A 16,711-nucleotide genomic window follows, 5' to 3' on the forward strand; every position below is an offset into this window, starting at 1 on the left:
TCGCTCTCCCCGCTTGTCTGTGAACCGATGTCTCGTGTCAGCTTGCAGGATTCCATCAACCCTAAGCCCCAATCGGAGGGCATTGCCGAGGAGTACCCTCGACACCTGGGGCCAGAGGGGCCGGTCCAAACCGGGCGGGTGACCGGGCGCCAACCGGAAATGTCGCAGATCTCCGTCCGCTTGGCCCCGGTGCGACGCCCGGTCGAAACCGAGGGAAATCCTGTTTGGCGCCCGGTTGACCGGGCCTGGGACCGGGTGGTCCGGTCGTGGGGCCAGTCGACCGGGTCCTGGGCCGGCCAGCTTCTTCTCTTCCTTCGCGCGCTTCGAGTGACGTCGGGTCCAGCTTCATGCCCATCTTCACGTCCTGCTGCTCCTCTCCTTCCCTTGACCATGGTGTGTCCTCCTCTCCGGGGTCTTGACGCACCTTGTACCTAATGACACAAAGCACATCGGCATGAGGTAGCATTCCATCCAAAGGGGTACCGAGATCAAGGGTGGTGAGGAGCGAGTTCACCTTATCATGTAGCGCTTTAACTCGAGCCCGCGTCATTGGTCCACTTGGGGGACTTGTTGGTCTTGGTGTAGTGTCGTCGGTGAGCGGGGCTACATCACTATTGCTCAAGGCATGTGCAACCGCACAAGTTGACATGCGCATGGCGTTGTAACGCCCTACCTTTTAACACAGGTAGAACACCTGTGTTCAGTGCTACTCCATGGATCATTGATAGCACCACAGTACAAAATATAACATTCATAGCAATAGTATCAATATTACAACGTAATGATCCGGTACGATAAATAAGGGGAAATACAACTGGCATAGTCCAAATGACTAGCATTCAAATAAAGTTCAAATGTCTAACACAGCGGAAATAAAGTAGCATGGAGCCTCCATCTTCATCATGCGCCACAGGCAGAAATGTTGGAATGTAGACTCAAGATCCTATCAGTAACCTTCATCAGAGCGACCTGCACGTTTGAATATGCAGCTCCACGAATGGAGGTCAGTACAATGATGTACTGGCAAATGACACTTATTTGGTGGCAGTTTTGAAAATACTAACAACATGATATTTGGCTGGTGGAGCTAGGCTATTTGCATAAAGCCAGTTTTGTCCTATATTTGATAATACATTTGATAACTTTGTAAATTCATCATGGGTGTTCAGAGGGCGCACCATGACACACCATGAAGTTTATAAAGGGGGCATAGAGGGCTCACCATGTGCACCTAAAAGAGGTTTCTATCACATTTTATTTGATTTCAGAAAACAAAAGGGGTGTTGAGATCATTCAGTACAATCCCTGCCTAGTAGCTCAAATTGTCCATGACCAGGGACACGGCTAAGATCTTAGATTTAACTCTCGAGAGGTTGCGCACTTTCACCTTAAGACCCATCCTACCCAAGAGTAAGATGAGACAAGACCTTTGGGAAGAGAAGTTCACCCATACTAGCCAGACCCGTGATACGTCTCAAACGTATCTAAAATTTCTTATGTTCCATGCTACTTTTATGATGATACTCACATGTTTTATACACACTTTATGTCATTATTATGCATTTTCCGACACTAACCTATTGACGAGATGCCGAAGAGCCAGTTGATGTTTTCTGCTGTTTTTGGTTTCAGAAATCCTACAAAGGAAATATTCTCGGAATTGGACGAAATCAACGCCCAGGGTCTTATTTTTCCACGGAGCTTCCAGAAGACCGAAGAGCATACAAAGTGGGGCCACGAGGCGCCGCCACCATAGGGCCGCGCGGCCAGGGAGGGGCCCGCGCCGCCCTATGGTGTGGGCCCCTCGTCAGCCCCCCCAACGCTGCCCTTCCGCCTATTTATTCCCTCCGTCGCGAAAACCCTATTACCGAGAGCCACGATACGGAAAACCTTCTAGAGACGCAGCCGCCGCCAATCCCATCTCGGGGGATTCAGGAGATCGCCTCCAGCACCCTGCCGGAGAGGGGAATCATCTCCCGGAGGACTCTTCATCACCATGATCGCCTCCGGATTGATGTGTGAGTAGTTCATCCTTGGACTATGGGTCCATAGCAGTAGCTAGATGGTTGTCTTCTCCTCATTGTGCTATCATGTTAGATCTTGTGAGCTGCCTATCATGATCAAGATCATCTATTTGTAATGCTACATGTTGTGTTTATTGGGATCCGATGAATATGGAATACTATGTCAAGTTGATTATCAATATATCATATATGTGTTGTTTATGTTCTTGCATGCTCTGCGTTGCTAGTAGAGGCTCTGGCCAAGTTGATACTTGTGACTCCAAGAGGGAGTATTTATGCTCGATAGTGGGTTCATGCCTCCATTGAATCTGGGATAGTGACAGAAAGTTCTAAGGTTGTGGATGTGCTGTTGCCACTAGGGATAAAACATCGATGCTTTGTCTAAGGATATTCGTGTTGATTACATTACGCACCATACTTAATGCAATTGTCTGTTGTTTGCAACTTAATACTGGAAGGGGTGCGGATGCTAACCCGAAGGTGGACTTTTTAGGCATAGATGCATGCTGGATAGCGGTTTATGTACTTTGTCGTAATGCCCTGATTAAATCTCATAGTAGTCATCGTGATATGTATGTGCATTGTTATGCCATCTCTATTTGTCAATTGCCCAACTGTAATTTGTTCACCCAACATGCTATTTATCTTATTGGAGAGACACCACTAGTGAACTGTGGACCCCGGTCCATTCTTTTACATCTGAATACAATCTACTGCAAACATTGTTCTCTACTGTTCTTTGCAAACAAACATCATTTTCCACACCATATATTTAATCATTTGTTTACAGCAAGCCGGTGAGATTGACAACTTCACTGTTACGTTGGGGCAAAGTATCTTGATTGTGTTGTGCAGGTTCCACGTTGGCGTCGGAATCCCTGGTGTTGCGCCGCACTACACTCCGTCACCAACGACCTTCACGTGTTCCTTGACTCCTACTGGTTCGATAAACCTTGGTTTCTTACTGAGGGAAACTTGCTGCTGTACGCATCACACCTTCCACTTGGGGTTCCCAACGGGCGTGTGCTTTACGCGTCATCAAGCTAAATTTCTGGCACCGTTGCCGGGGAGATCAAGACACGCTGCAAGGGGAGTCTCCCACTTCCAATCTCTTTACTTTGTTTTTGTCTTGCTTTACTTTATTTTATTTACTGCTTTGTTTGCTTTATATCAAAAATACGAAAAAATTAGTTACTCGCTTTACTTTATTTACTATCTTGCTTGCGTTCTCTATATTAAAAACACAAAAAAATTAGTTACTTGCATTTATTTTATTTAGTTTGCTTTATTTACTATTGCTAAAATGAGTAATCCTGAAGTTGAAGTTCGTTCGTTTAAGCAACAAGGGGGAGAATGTTTAAAAGATACTTGGTATAGAATTAGTGATGCTCATAATAGGTGCACTAAGAAACACTCCACTATTATCCTATTTAGGAATTTTTATGTTGATATCTCTAGCTGGAATAGGTATGTTCTTGATACTCTTGCGGGAGGTAATTTCCTAGGCACTCCTGCTTTAGAAGCTAGTTGCATTATTGAGAGTCTAGTTGGAATACCACCTGTTAATGAAGTTAAAATTGAAATCTCTCTTGAAGATGTCATGAAAACATTGGAGACCATTGAGCAAAATCTTCCAAGTATTAAGACTAAATTGGGAATATTACTTAATAGCACTGATAAACTTGATAAATCTCTAGGTGGAATTAATGAGAGAATTGCCATCTTAGAAACTTGTGCTACTCATGATAATCAAACCCATAGGATTAGTGAACTTGAAGAAGCTATGGGAACCTTGGGTTCAACTTTTTCTTCTCTTAAGTTTAAGGAGAAAGCTTATGTGGGTAAGGAGCAAAAGTTCATGTATGTCTCTAAGGTGCCTAAGCCAAAAAACTATTATAGGCCTAAAATTGACAAAGCCCTTAGTACCACTATGGATAATGGAGCATCTAATATACCTATTGTGACAAATTGTGAAAATTATGATGTTGATGCTTCATCTCTTGAAAATACTTGATTCACACTTTCTGCGCCTAGCTGAAAGGCGTTAAAGAAAAGCGCTTATGGGAGACAACCCATTATTTTACTTCTGTACTTTTGTTTTATATTTGAGTCTTGAAAGTTGTTACTACTGTAGCAACATCTCCTTATCTTTATTTTATTGCATTGTTGTGCCAAGTAAAGTCTTTGATAGTAGGGTTGATACTAGATTTGGATTACTGTGCAGAAACAGATTTCTTACTGTCACAGAATTGAGCAGCCCCGTCTGTAGGTAACTCAGAAAAATCTGCCAATTTACGTGCGTGATCCTCAGATATGTACACAACTTTCGTTTAATTTGAGCTTTTTCATTTGAGCAAGTTAAGTGCCCCAGAAAAATTCGTCTTTACGTACTGTTCTATTTTGACAGTCTGCCTTTTATTTCGCATTGCCTGTTTTGCTATGTTTGATGGATTTCTTTGTTCCATTAACTTTTAGTAGCTTTGTGCAATGTCCAGAAGTGTTAAGAATGATTATGTCACCTCTGAATATGTGAATTTTTGATTATGCACTAACCCTCTAATGAGTTTGTTTTGAGTTTGGTGTGGAGGAAGTTTTCAAGGATCAAGAGAGGAGGATGATACACTATGATCAAGAAGTGTGAAAAGTCTAAGCTTGGGGATGCCCCCGTGGTTCATCCCTGCATATTTCAAGAAGACTCAAGCATCTAAGCTTGGGGATGCCCAATGCATCCCTTCTTCATCGACAACTTATCAGGTCACCTCTAGTGAAACTATATTTTTATTCTGTCACATCTTATGTGCTTTACTTGGAGCATCTGTATGTTTTTGTTTTCGTTTTTGTTTGAATAAAATCTGATCCTAGCATTCTTTGTTTGGGAGAGAGACACGCTCCGCTGTTGCATATGAACACATGTGTTCTTAGCTTTACTTTTAATGTTCATGGCAAAGGTTGAAACTGCTTCATTCATGATTGTTATGGTTGGAAACAGAAAATGCTTCATGTGGTAATTGGTATAATGTCTTGAATAATTTGATACTTGGCAATTGTTGTGCTCAAATAGATCATGTTTAAGCTCTTGCATCATGTACTTTGCACCTATTAATGAAGAACTACCATAGAGCTTGTTAAAATTTGGTTTGCATGATTGGTCTCTCTAGAGTCTAGATATTTTCTGGTGAGGTGTTTGAACAACAAGGAAGACAATGTAGAGTCTTATAATGCTTGCAATATGTTCTTATGTAAGTTTTGCTGTACCGGTTCATACTTGTGTTTGCTTGAAACAACCTTGCTAGCCCAAAGCCTTGTATTGAGAAGGAATTCTTCTCGTGCATCCAAAATCCTTGAGCCAAAAACTATGCCATTTGTGTCCACCATACCTACCTACTACATGGTATTTCTCTGCCATTCCAAAGTAAATTACTTGAGTGCTACCTTTAAAATTCCATTCTTTGTCTTTGCAATATATAGCTCATGGGAAAATAGCTTAAAAACTATTGTGGTATTGAATATGTACTTATGTATCTTATTTCTTATAAGTTGCTTGTTGAGCGGTAACCATGTTTCTGGGGACACCATCAACTATTACACCTTGTTGAATATCATGTGAGTTGCTATACATGTTCGTCTTGTCTGAAGTAAGGGTGATTTATCATGATCAAATGGTTTGAGTATGCATATTGTTAGAGAAGAACATTGGGCCGCTAACTAAAGCCATGAATCATGGTGGAAGTTTCAGTTTGGACAATCAATCCTCAATCTCTTATGAGAATATTATTTGTTGTTGAATGCTTATGCATTAAAGAGGAGTCCATTATCTGTTTTCTATGTTGTCCCGGTATGGATGTCTAAGTTGAGAATAATCAAAAGCGAGAAATCCAATGCGAACTTTCTCCTTAGACCTTTGTACAGGCGGCATAGAGGTACCCCTTTGTGACACTTGGTTGAAACATATGTTATGCAATGATAATCCATGTAAATCCAAGCTAATTAGGACAAGGTGCGAGCACTATTGGTATTCTATGCATGAGGCTTGCAACTTATAGGATGTCTTATGCATAACACATATGAATTATTACTACCGTTGACAAAATTGTTTCTATGTTTTCAAAATGAAAAGCTCTAGCACAAAAATAGTAATCAATGCTTCCCTCTGCGAAGGGCCTTTCTTTTACTTTTATGTTGAGTCAGTTTACCTACTTCTTTCTATCTTAGAAGCAAACACTTGTGTCAACTGTGTGCATTGATTCCTACATACTTGCTTATTTGCATTCATCATATTACTTTGTGTTGACAATTATCCATGAGATAAACATGTTGAAGTTGAAAGCAACCGCTGAAACTTATATCTTCCTTTGTGTTGCTTCAAAACTTTCTACTAAGAATCTATTGCTTTATGAGTTAACTCCTATGCAAGTCTTATTGATGCTTGTCTTGAAAGTACTATTCATGAAAAGTCTTTGCTATATGATTCAATTGTTTAATCATTATCTTTACCATTGCTTCGAATCATTGCATTCATCTCATATGCTTTACAATAGTATTGATCAAGATTATGATATCATGTCACTTCAGAAATTATCTTTGTTATCGTTTACCTACTCGAGGGCGAGTAGGAACTAAGCTTGGGGATGCTTGATACGTCTCAAACGTATCTATAATTTCTTATGTTACATGCTACTTTTATGATGATACTCACATGTTTTATACACACTTTATGTCATTATTATGCATTTTCCGGCACTAACCTATTGACGAGATGCCGAAGAGCCAGTTGCTGTTTTCTGCTGTTTTTGGTTTCAGAAATCCTACAAAAGAAATATTCTTGGAATTGGACGAAATCAACGCCCAGGGTCTTATTTTTCCACGGAGCTTCCAGAAGACCGAAGAGCATACGAAGTGGGGCCACGAGGCGCCGCCACCATAGGGCCGCGCGGCCAGGGAGGGGCCCGCGCCGCCCTATGGAGTGGGCCCCTCGTCAGGCCCCCGACGCTGCCCTTCCGCCTATTTATTCCCTCCGTCGCAAAAACCCTATTAACGAGAGCCACGATACGGAAAACCTTCCAGAGACGCAGCCGCCGCCAATCCCATCTCGGGGGATTCAGGAGATCGCCTCTGGCACCCTGCCGGAGAGGGGAATCATCTCCCGGAGGACTCTTCATCACCATGATCGCCTCCGGATTGATGTGTGAGTAGTTCATCCTTGGACTATGGGTCCATAGCAGTAGCTAGATGGTTGTCTTCTCCTCATTGTGCTATCATGTTAGATCTTGTGAGCTGCCTATCATGATCAAGATCATCTATTTGTAATGCTACATGTTGTGTTTGTTGGGATCCGATGAATATGGAATACTATGTCAAGTTGATTATCAATCTATCATATATGTGTTGTTTATGTTCTTGCATGCTCTCCGTTGCTAGTAGAGGCTCTGGCCAAGTTGATACTTGTGACTCCAAGAGGGAGTATTTATGCTCGATAGTGGGTTCATGCCTCCATTGAATGCAGGACAAGGATGTGAAAAGTTCTAAGGTTGTGGATGTGCTGTTGCCACTAGGGATAAAACATCGATGCTTTGTCTAAGGATATTTGTGTTGATTACATTACGCACCATACTTAATGCAATTGTCTGTTGTTTGCAACTTAATACTGGAAGGGGTGCGGATGCTAACCCGAAGGTGGACTTTTTAGGCATAGATGCATGCTGGATAGCGGTCTATGTACTTTGTCGTAATGCCCTGATTAAATCTCATAGTAGTCATCGTGATATGTATGTGCATTGTTATGCCCTCTCTATTTGTCAATTGCCCAACCGTAATTTGTTCACCCAACATGCTATTTATCTTATTGGAGAGACACCACTAGTGAACTGTGGACCCCGGTCCATTCTTTTACATCTGAATACAATCTACTGCAAACATTGTTCTCTACAGTTCTTTGCAAACAAACATCATTTTCCACACCATACATTTAATCCTTTGTTTACAGCAAGCCGGTGAGATTGACAACCTCACTGTTACATTGGGGCAAAGTATCTTGATTGTGTTGTGCAGGTTCCACGTTGGCGCCGGAATCCCTGGTGTTGCGCCGCACTACACTCTGTCACCAACGACCTTCACGTGTTCCTTGACTCCTACTGGTTCGATAAACCTTGGTTTCTTACTGAGGGAAACTTGCTGCTGTACGCATCACACCTTCCACTTGGGGTTCCCAACGGGCGTGTGCTTTACGCGTCATCAACCCGTTACTCCTACAATTCTGCTACCACCCACTGATCTGACAACAGGATGAACCTCCACAACTTAAGAATCTTGGCATAGCCATATACCATAAGGCTGCACTAGAAACCATCTAAAATAGTGAAGACCTACAAATCTCTTTGTTACTGGGTGGCAGTCCACAAGTGCACTCTTAGGCGAAGACAACCACATGACAAGTACTAGACAGGAGTCATGTGGCCCTCAGTAGCCACTCAACATTCAGCCACCATTCCAAGCCAGTCCACCCAGGGGTGCATTAAGGTTGTTAGTTTTCAAAGCTTTGCAAATTTTGCAATCCACCAAACAAATGAAAAGCGGCGACAATTTTGATAGTAGCCAGGCATGGCAAAGCATTTACCTAACAGGGGGGTCTCATGGTGGCTATTCACTACTAGGAATTCTAGCATTGCATACACTTTGAAAACAAAGAGCAACCTATCATGCATACTACTAGAAAACACTAATGCATTATATAAAACTAGGTGAGAAGATGAGTGTCACTTGCCTTGGTCAAAGTAGCCCGAACAATCACAACAATCACAAGCAAGACCCTGATCCTCCTCACAATCTAACAAGACAAACACAAGCCAAATAAACATAACATTCAACATGCACAACCATAGACATATATGCATGCATGATATGCACTATTTAATTTCACACATAGGGATGATGTGAAAATGTTGTATTTAGTGTCCTCTGGTATTTATAATGTTGGTAATGATCTCTGGTTGTATTTGTTTTATTAGGATTTCATTTATAGTACTAATAACCACTTAAACAATGCATAACCATCAACTAAAATAGCTACTGCAAGGTTTTATGTCTTGTAAAAATCTAAACTTAACATATCTAGATAGGGTACAGTAATACGACACTAATGCAATTGGATTCATTCAAAAATAGTTTGTAGAATTTGAATTTTTGTCAGAAAACTGATTTGAATAGATTTACCAAAACAAGTTTGTGCACGTATCAACTTTGGACAACTCTGGTTCCATGATGATCTACATGTTCTAAGGATTCCAGAGACTACAAATTTTTAAATTTTGGACCACTGGATTAATTTACACAATTTTATTAGTGCCAAAGGTTTATTTCTCTGTTTTGAATTATGGTGCACAATTTATCATAGAACATGTACTTTATTGTTGCATGGTTGTGTTCTACAGGTTTCAAGCTTTCCAACGGTATAAAATTTGCTAAATTTGGGCCTACGGTTGATTTTATATTGTTTTTAGAAGTTGGACAGCAATTCTGGAATTTGAATTCAAATTTAAACAGGGTTTGATTGGCGCTGACTGGGCGCGCTGACGGTGCAGCTGACTGGGCGCCACACGGCTGGCCGATACCCTTTTGGTTAAGTGGTTCTAATCTAAGGCGTTGGATCTAGATCCTATGGTGCGAAACGAGAAGGGATAAATAGAAGGGGATGAGAAAGGGAGGGAGCTCACTGCCGGCCGGAGATGGTGACGACGGCGGCGGGGCGGCTCGGACGCGGTAGTCACTGGCGCTCGGGCGTTCGGTGGCGGCGGCGGAGGAGCAGACGGGGTGCGACCGTCCGCGGCGAGGCGAATGGCGTCGGCAGCGCAGGCAGGGTCGGCCTCGGGCAGTCGGGTCGGGCGACGGCGGCTCGGCGGGCTCCGGCGAGCAATCGCTGCAACCTGGCAGCGCGATTCGAGAGGGTGAGTGGGGGGAAATGGAGAGGGTGCCAGGGGGATTTAAGGGGAGCACTCGGGGCCGAGAGAGGGGGCGGGGCGAGTGGGGAACGTGGGGAGCTGAGCGTGCGGGGCGTGGAGATCGTGGCGGGGGCGGGGCGGTTGGAGGTGGAAGAAGGCGCTGACGAGGTGGGTTCAGCCTGTCTGCGGGGGAGAGAGAGAAAAGAGAGAAAGGTGCTCTCGGGCCGTTTTGGCTGGGCTGGGCTGCCCCAGTTTCGGCCGGCTCGGTCCGTTTTCCTTTTTTTTTGTTCTTTCTTTTTTTCTCTTTTTCTTTCCTCTTTTCTTTTATAACTTTTGAACCGTAAAACCAAATGACCTCAAATTTGTTTCTAAAAATTTGTAAAAATCAGAGGATGGTTTTAGGACTTAAAGATACAAGAAAATGTTCATTTGAAAAATAAAATAAAATAATTTTAGCACTTAGGCTATTTGCAACATAATACAACTAGGGTTGATTTATTAGGGTTTTGAACTATTTTGGGTTTTGTTTGTTTTTATTTGACTTTCAATGCATGAATGATATGAATGCATGATGTTTTTGAATTTTGAAAACTTGGGATGTTACAGACTAACCACCTTAAGATGAAGCACGTCCTAGGGCTTCAGAAAGGCTAGCAAATAGGTGAGGGTGATCTTCTCGAAGATTGTCTTCACGTTCTCAAGTTGCTTCTCCCTCGGTATGGTGACTCCACTGAACTTTACAGAACTTGATAGTCTTGGTACGAGTATTCCTTTCAGCTCTTTCCAAGATCTTGATCGGTTTCTCCTCATAGGTCAGGTCACTCTCGAAATGAACTTCCTCGAGGGGTACTGTGTCCTTCAATGGGGTTTCTGACATCTCCGGATGACACTTCTTCAGTTGGCTGACATGGAACACATTGTGCACAGCTGAAAGAATCTCTGGCAGTTCAATCTCATAAGCCACTTCTCCTTTACGAGATAACACCTTGAATGGTCCAATAAATCTAGGGAATAGCTTTCCCTTGATTCCAAATCTCTTGACACCTCGAAGGGGTGATACTCTGAGATAAACTCTATCTCCTACCTCATAGGAAACATCGCTACGCTTTTTATCAGCATAGCTCTTCTGCCTGGATTGTGCTATCTTCAATCTATATTTGATCAGTCTAACCTTCTCTTCAGCTTCTTGAATAATATCAGGTCCAAACAAACTTCTTTCTCTTAACCCACTCCACAGTAGTGGTGTGGTGCATTTCTTCCCATACAAGGCTTCAAATGGTGACATCTCAATACTGGCTTGATAGCTATTGTTGTAATTCTGCATATGGCAGGTTGTCATCCCAACTAGATCCATAATCTAGAGCACAAGCTCTCAACATGTCCTCCAGGATCTAATTCACTCTCTTAGTTTGACCATCTGTCTGTGGATGAAAGGTTGTACTGAACTCCAACCTAGTTCCTAGTGATTCATGCAATTGTTTCAAAAAATGTGAGGTAAATTGGGTACCTCTATCAGACACGATACTCTTGGGTACACCATGGAGGCACACAATTCTCTTCATGTAGATATCCGCTAGTTTCGCACTAGTGTAAGTGGTCTTCACTGGCACAAAGTGAGCTACCTTGGTCAAACGATAGACTACTACCCAAATTGAATCATACCCGGATTTGGTTCAAGGTAATCCAGTTACGAAGTCCATACCAATTTGATCCCATTTACAATCCGGAACTTTCAACGGTTGCAACAAACCTGCTGGTTTATGATGTTGAGCTTTCACCCTACTACATGTGTCACATTTGGCTATGTACTCTGCAATGTCCTTCTTCAAGCCATTGCACCAAAATCTCTCCCTCAAATCCATATACATCTTAGTATTACCATGGTGAATGGAATATGGAGACTCATGAGCTTCTTGAAAAATCAACTTCCTTAGATCGGGGTCTTCGGGTACACAGATACGTTTTCCAAACCAAACAGTTCCTTGCTCATCTTCACGGAATTTTGTTGTTCTTCCTTCCGCCAATGCTTCCTTCAAGACTCTTCTGTTTTCTTCTATTTCTTTATCTCCTTTCTGGGTTTCTCGGATTTTATCCATCAATGTTGGTTGAACTACTAGTGATGCTACAAAACATTCTGGAAAAACTTCCAAGCTCCCTAAATGCTTCACACAAATCCTTGGGTAACTCCTTGCTTGGCAGATAGTTCACATAAGTCTTACGGCTCAGGGCATCAGTGACTACGTTTGCTTTACCGTGATGGTATTGCAAACTCAGGTCGTAATCCTTGATGAGCTCTAACCATCTTCTTTGTCTCATGTTTAGATCCTTCTGAGTGAAAATATACTTCAGACTCTTGTGATCGGTGAATACTTCACAACGCTTCCCCATCAGGTAGTGTCTCCAGGTCTTCAAGGCATGAACTACTGAAGCTAGCTCTAAGTCATGAGTAGGGTAGTTGCCTTCATATTTCTTGAGCTGTCTAGAAGTATAAGCTGCTACTTTACCTCCTTGCGTCAACACACTCCCAAGTCCTTGACGTGAGGCGTCACAGTACACTTGAAATTCTTTCTCTAGATCAGGCAGACACAACACCGATGCAGACACTAATCTTTTCTTCAATTCCTGAAAGTTGGCTTCACAAGCGTCGGTCCACTCATATTTCTTTTCTTTCTTCAACAATTCAGTCATGGGTTTAGCAATCTTGGAGAAATTTTCAATGAATCTTCTATAGTAACCAGCCAAACCTAAGAAACTACGGATTTCTCCGACGTTTTTAGGGGTTTCTCATTCTGTCACAGCAGTCACCTTTGAAGGGTCGACGACAATTCCATCCTTGGATACCACGTGGCCAAGAAATCCTGCTTCACTCAGCTATAACTCACATTTACTGAACTTTGCATACAGCTTGTGTTCCCTTAGCTTCTCCATGTGACGCCCCGGAACCGGTACCATGAGGATCCCTGCGATCCCGCCGAAATCTGCACGATATCGATTCAGAGACGCCGTCCGACACGACGCGCGCGACAAATCACACACGTGATGCCGGAGGAATTAACACGAGGGGTAACATTACAACAGGATTACAATAGATCCCACAAAAAACATATATTACAACAACGACTCCAACGAGTCAAGATACAAATATACAATACAAAGATTGGAATCATACAGAAATGTCGAATGCGTCCGAGTACGGACAAGATACAAATTGGACTAAGAGTCCTGAAGATAACCAGCGGCGTCCATAACCCTGCCCAGACCAAGCCGGAAGGGTAACCTGCCCGGTTATGTCCCGTAGAAGCAGCAATAAGTACGGGTTCGTACTTAACAAGACTTCAAGACGTATAAGCATTCGTCAACCAGTCGTCCTTTGTACTTGAGGCACGCAGGGGACTTAGAGGACGCAAGAGGAACGTCATAGACAATATGGTGGGGTTAAGCGGCAGCGCGCAAGCACTAAAAAAACCTATGGAGACACTCTACAATATTCGTCTAATCTGAGAAGATGCGAGAGCGAATAAGCTAACAGTTCTATACTCTGCAAACATTACACAACCGATGCGTTCCCCCCTCGCAAGGAAGTACTTACAAAGGCACTCACACTGTTGACAAGTTTTAACCAGTTATTATTTAGGTTGTTCTATCTTACTATGCAAGTTATTAGTATTGAAACAACAGGTGTAAGTTGTCTATGGTCGAGTCATACAAATCCAAGTCATCCATAACCGTGGAAGCGGCTTATCGATAAGATTGTAACTCTGCAGGGGTGCCCAAATGTGCCCACACGCATGATCAAACCACTTACGATAGGTGGATATCACGACACGCACTCTCCTTCACTCCAACAATGTCCATGAAGCCACCTAACCAGGTTTAACCCGGTTCAGAGCCCGATCGAAACTCTGAGGCGGACCTAGCTGTTGCGAGAACGGCTAAGAGGATCAGAGCCCACTAGAGGATGACCTCTTAACAATACGTGCTGCACCTACGGACGTGCAAGAGACAACGGGGATAGAAGGCACCCATGGCTTCCCCAAAAGTAATATCATATCATCTGACCACAAAGAAACAAGCTTGCACGCCCGGGAGAAACAAAACGTTCAAACTAGTTGTGGCCACTGGACACAACTGTAGATTCTGGCAGTGGTCGAGGGGAGACCCGGTAAGCATACCCACGTGTAGTTAGAGCGCTCAGTCTCGGAACAGATAACAAGAACTCGGGTCCTAAGTTATTTAGGAAACACAAGTGAGCCGTCACAAAACAAGCAGCTGACCCACTGATGCCTCCGCTAAACAATTATCAACAACTAAAGTAACCATGATTCGTCCCAACATATAACCCAATAGGATAACAATAACGGTAACGAGATAAAACAGCACTAGCATGCACTACGACTCACAAGGCAGACCCGATAACCAAACAATAGCTATAGGAGGTGGTGGTGGCAAAATATAGGCTGCTTGAGGTGACAAGTGGATAGGACATGTGACGAGAATGCAACTCAAGGATAGCATGAGGGAGAAGGCAAAATAAAATAGGTGAGCGACTTCTACAGGGGCAGGAGTATAGGGGAAATGCTTGCCTGTTAAAGCTTGCCGAGGAACATCCGGAGAACTTGTCGTATCTCACAGCACCACTTCGCGATCCTATCCGGGAAGAAGCAAATGCTGGAACACACAACGTATGCAAGTCTTACTACTACGGTGTGACGACCCTGAACCGGTATCCTGAGGATTCCAGCGAACCCGCCGAAATCCGCACGATATCGATTCAGAGACGCCCTCCGACACGACGTGCGCGACGAATCACACACGTGATGCCAGAGGAATTAACACGAGCGGTAACATTACAACAGGATTACAATAGAGCCCACAAGAAACATATATTACAACAAAGACTCCAACGAGTCAAGATACAAATATACAATACAAAGATCCGAATCATACAGAAGATCGAATACGTCCGAGTACGGACAAGATACAAATTGGACTAAGAGTCCTGAAGATAACCAGTGGCGTCCATAACCCTGCCCAGGCCAAGCCGGAAGGGTAACCTTGCTAACGTCGTCATCTCGTACCTGTCAAAGTCGGGCCATCGGTTGCCGACAAAAGGGAGGACGCAAAAGAGAAAGAGAAAAGGCGAGAGTAAGTACCAAGGAACGAACTCCGGCACGTACTTAGCGAGACTAGAAATGGCTATGCTCGTCGGGCGAGTATATATATATATCGCCGGGGGCTATATGGTAGGTTTAGCGGCAGCAAAACTACAACCAATAGAGACATGCTACAACATCCGTCTAATCAGATAAGATAAGAGAGCGCACAAGGTAACCGATAAATACTACACAATCATAACCCAGCCGATTACACATATCCCCTTCAACAATTGCGAAGAGGCAATGTAAAAGACACTCAACGGTGGACAAGTTTTATTAGGTATCGGTTGCAGTAATGCTATATTACTACACAAGTTATTAGCAAATTATTAGCAGTAACATAAAGGTGTAAGTTGTTCTATGATGAAGCCATACAATTCCAAGTCGTCCATAACCGCGGACACGGCTTATCGATAAGATGTACACCCTGCAGGGGTTGCCCAAATGTAACCATACGCATGCTCGAACCCATTTACTACAGGTGGAGTCTCACATCAAGACCGTTCCCAATGCAAGAGAAAGTTTAAGGGGAGCCGCCCCACTAAGCTACCCGTGACGAAGTTCGGCCGTACTCCGATACGGACCCAGAGGTTTGTGTCAACGGCTAAGCCAAGTGTGAACAACCTGCTGTCGCTAATCGTTCCACGATATGAGTACAGTACATAATATAAACACCCGAAGGCAATAGGAAGTAAATCGTGCATCGTGCATATGAGCAAATAAAACCAAGGTTGTGGCTCCCAATAAACAGACTCGAGGAAAGGTAGTGGGTGATGGGGGTCCCACTCCCCCACGTACGGGTAGAGCGCTCAATCTCGGAACAGATAACAAGAACTCGGGTCCTAGGGTACATTAGCAAGTCAAAGTTCCGATGCTTTCGCAAAGGGGCTCACAGATGCCTCTGCTTACAATTTTAGTTGTTAACATTAAAGTAAAGCATGATTATCTCCAACAACTGATATAGCATGTGATAACCTCCCAACAACCCAACATATCCCGATAACAGATCGAGATAAGCAACAAAGCCTAAACACGCCTACGACTCGCAAGGCTCAAACATCAAGCAACGGCTATGGGTAAGGAATGGTGCATATAGGATTATTATGGTAACAAGTGGAATAGGACACATGACTCGACAAAGAATCGCAACATAAGGATAGCAGTGCGAGGGAGAGAGTAAAATAGGTGAAGAGAGAGGGCTCGCCTGTGAAAAGCTGCAGAAGAACTTGTCGTATCTCACATCACCACTTCGTGATCCTATCCGGGAAGAAGCAAATGCTGGACAAACAACGGATGCACCACTTACTACTACGAAACAAGAATCGGCATGATCATGATAAGATATGCATGACATGGCAGATATGATGCGATGCACTTATCCAATTTAATCGGAGTCGGAACCCTGGACACGCAATTTATGGTTGAAGTTGCATTTGTACCGGCAAAGTTAAGTGTTGATTAGCAGGGTACAACATGGCAGGGGTGCGCTACTTCATTATTAAACGGAGCGGGGAAAACCTTAATCGGTGTCCGAAATACTCCGCGGTTCTTATTAGGTGGATATGCAAAAACTACAACGCATGACATGATGCAAGAT

The 16,711-nt window shown here is 43.4% G+C and overlaps 1 protein-coding gene and 1 long non-coding RNA gene across 2 annotated transcripts; both read right to left on the minus strand.

Moving 5' to 3' along the window:
• Positions 1–10,655: 10,655 nt before the first annotated feature.
• LOC139832814 (uncharacterized) lies at positions 10,656–12,646 on the minus strand. The gene is made up of 3 exons (XM_071822751.1): positions 12,211–12,646; positions 11,359–11,417; positions 10,656–11,276 (listed from the first exon to the last, which is right to left on the minus strand). The coding sequence occupies exons 1-3, from the start codon at positions 12,644–12,646 to the stop codon at positions 10,656–10,658; spliced, it is 1,116 nt and encodes a 371-aa protein (XP_071678852.1).
• A 2,170-nt stretch (positions 12,647–14,816) lies between these two features.
• Positions 14,817–16,397, minus strand: LOC139830666 (uncharacterized). Its single transcript, XR_011743717.1, has 2 exons — positions 16,319–16,397; positions 14,817–15,036 (listed from the first exon to the last, which is right to left on the minus strand). It is a non-coding gene; the product is annotated as an uncharacterized lncRNA (long non-coding RNA).
• Positions 16,398–16,711: the final 314 nt, after the last annotated feature.

This window comes from Lolium perenne, chromosome 1 (genome assembly GCF_019359855.2).
Source record: "Lolium perenne isolate Kyuss_39 chromosome 1, Kyuss_2.0, whole genome shotgun sequence".
NCBI classification, from domain to species: domain Eukaryota; kingdom Viridiplantae; phylum Streptophyta; class Magnoliopsida; order Poales; family Poaceae; genus Lolium; species Lolium perenne.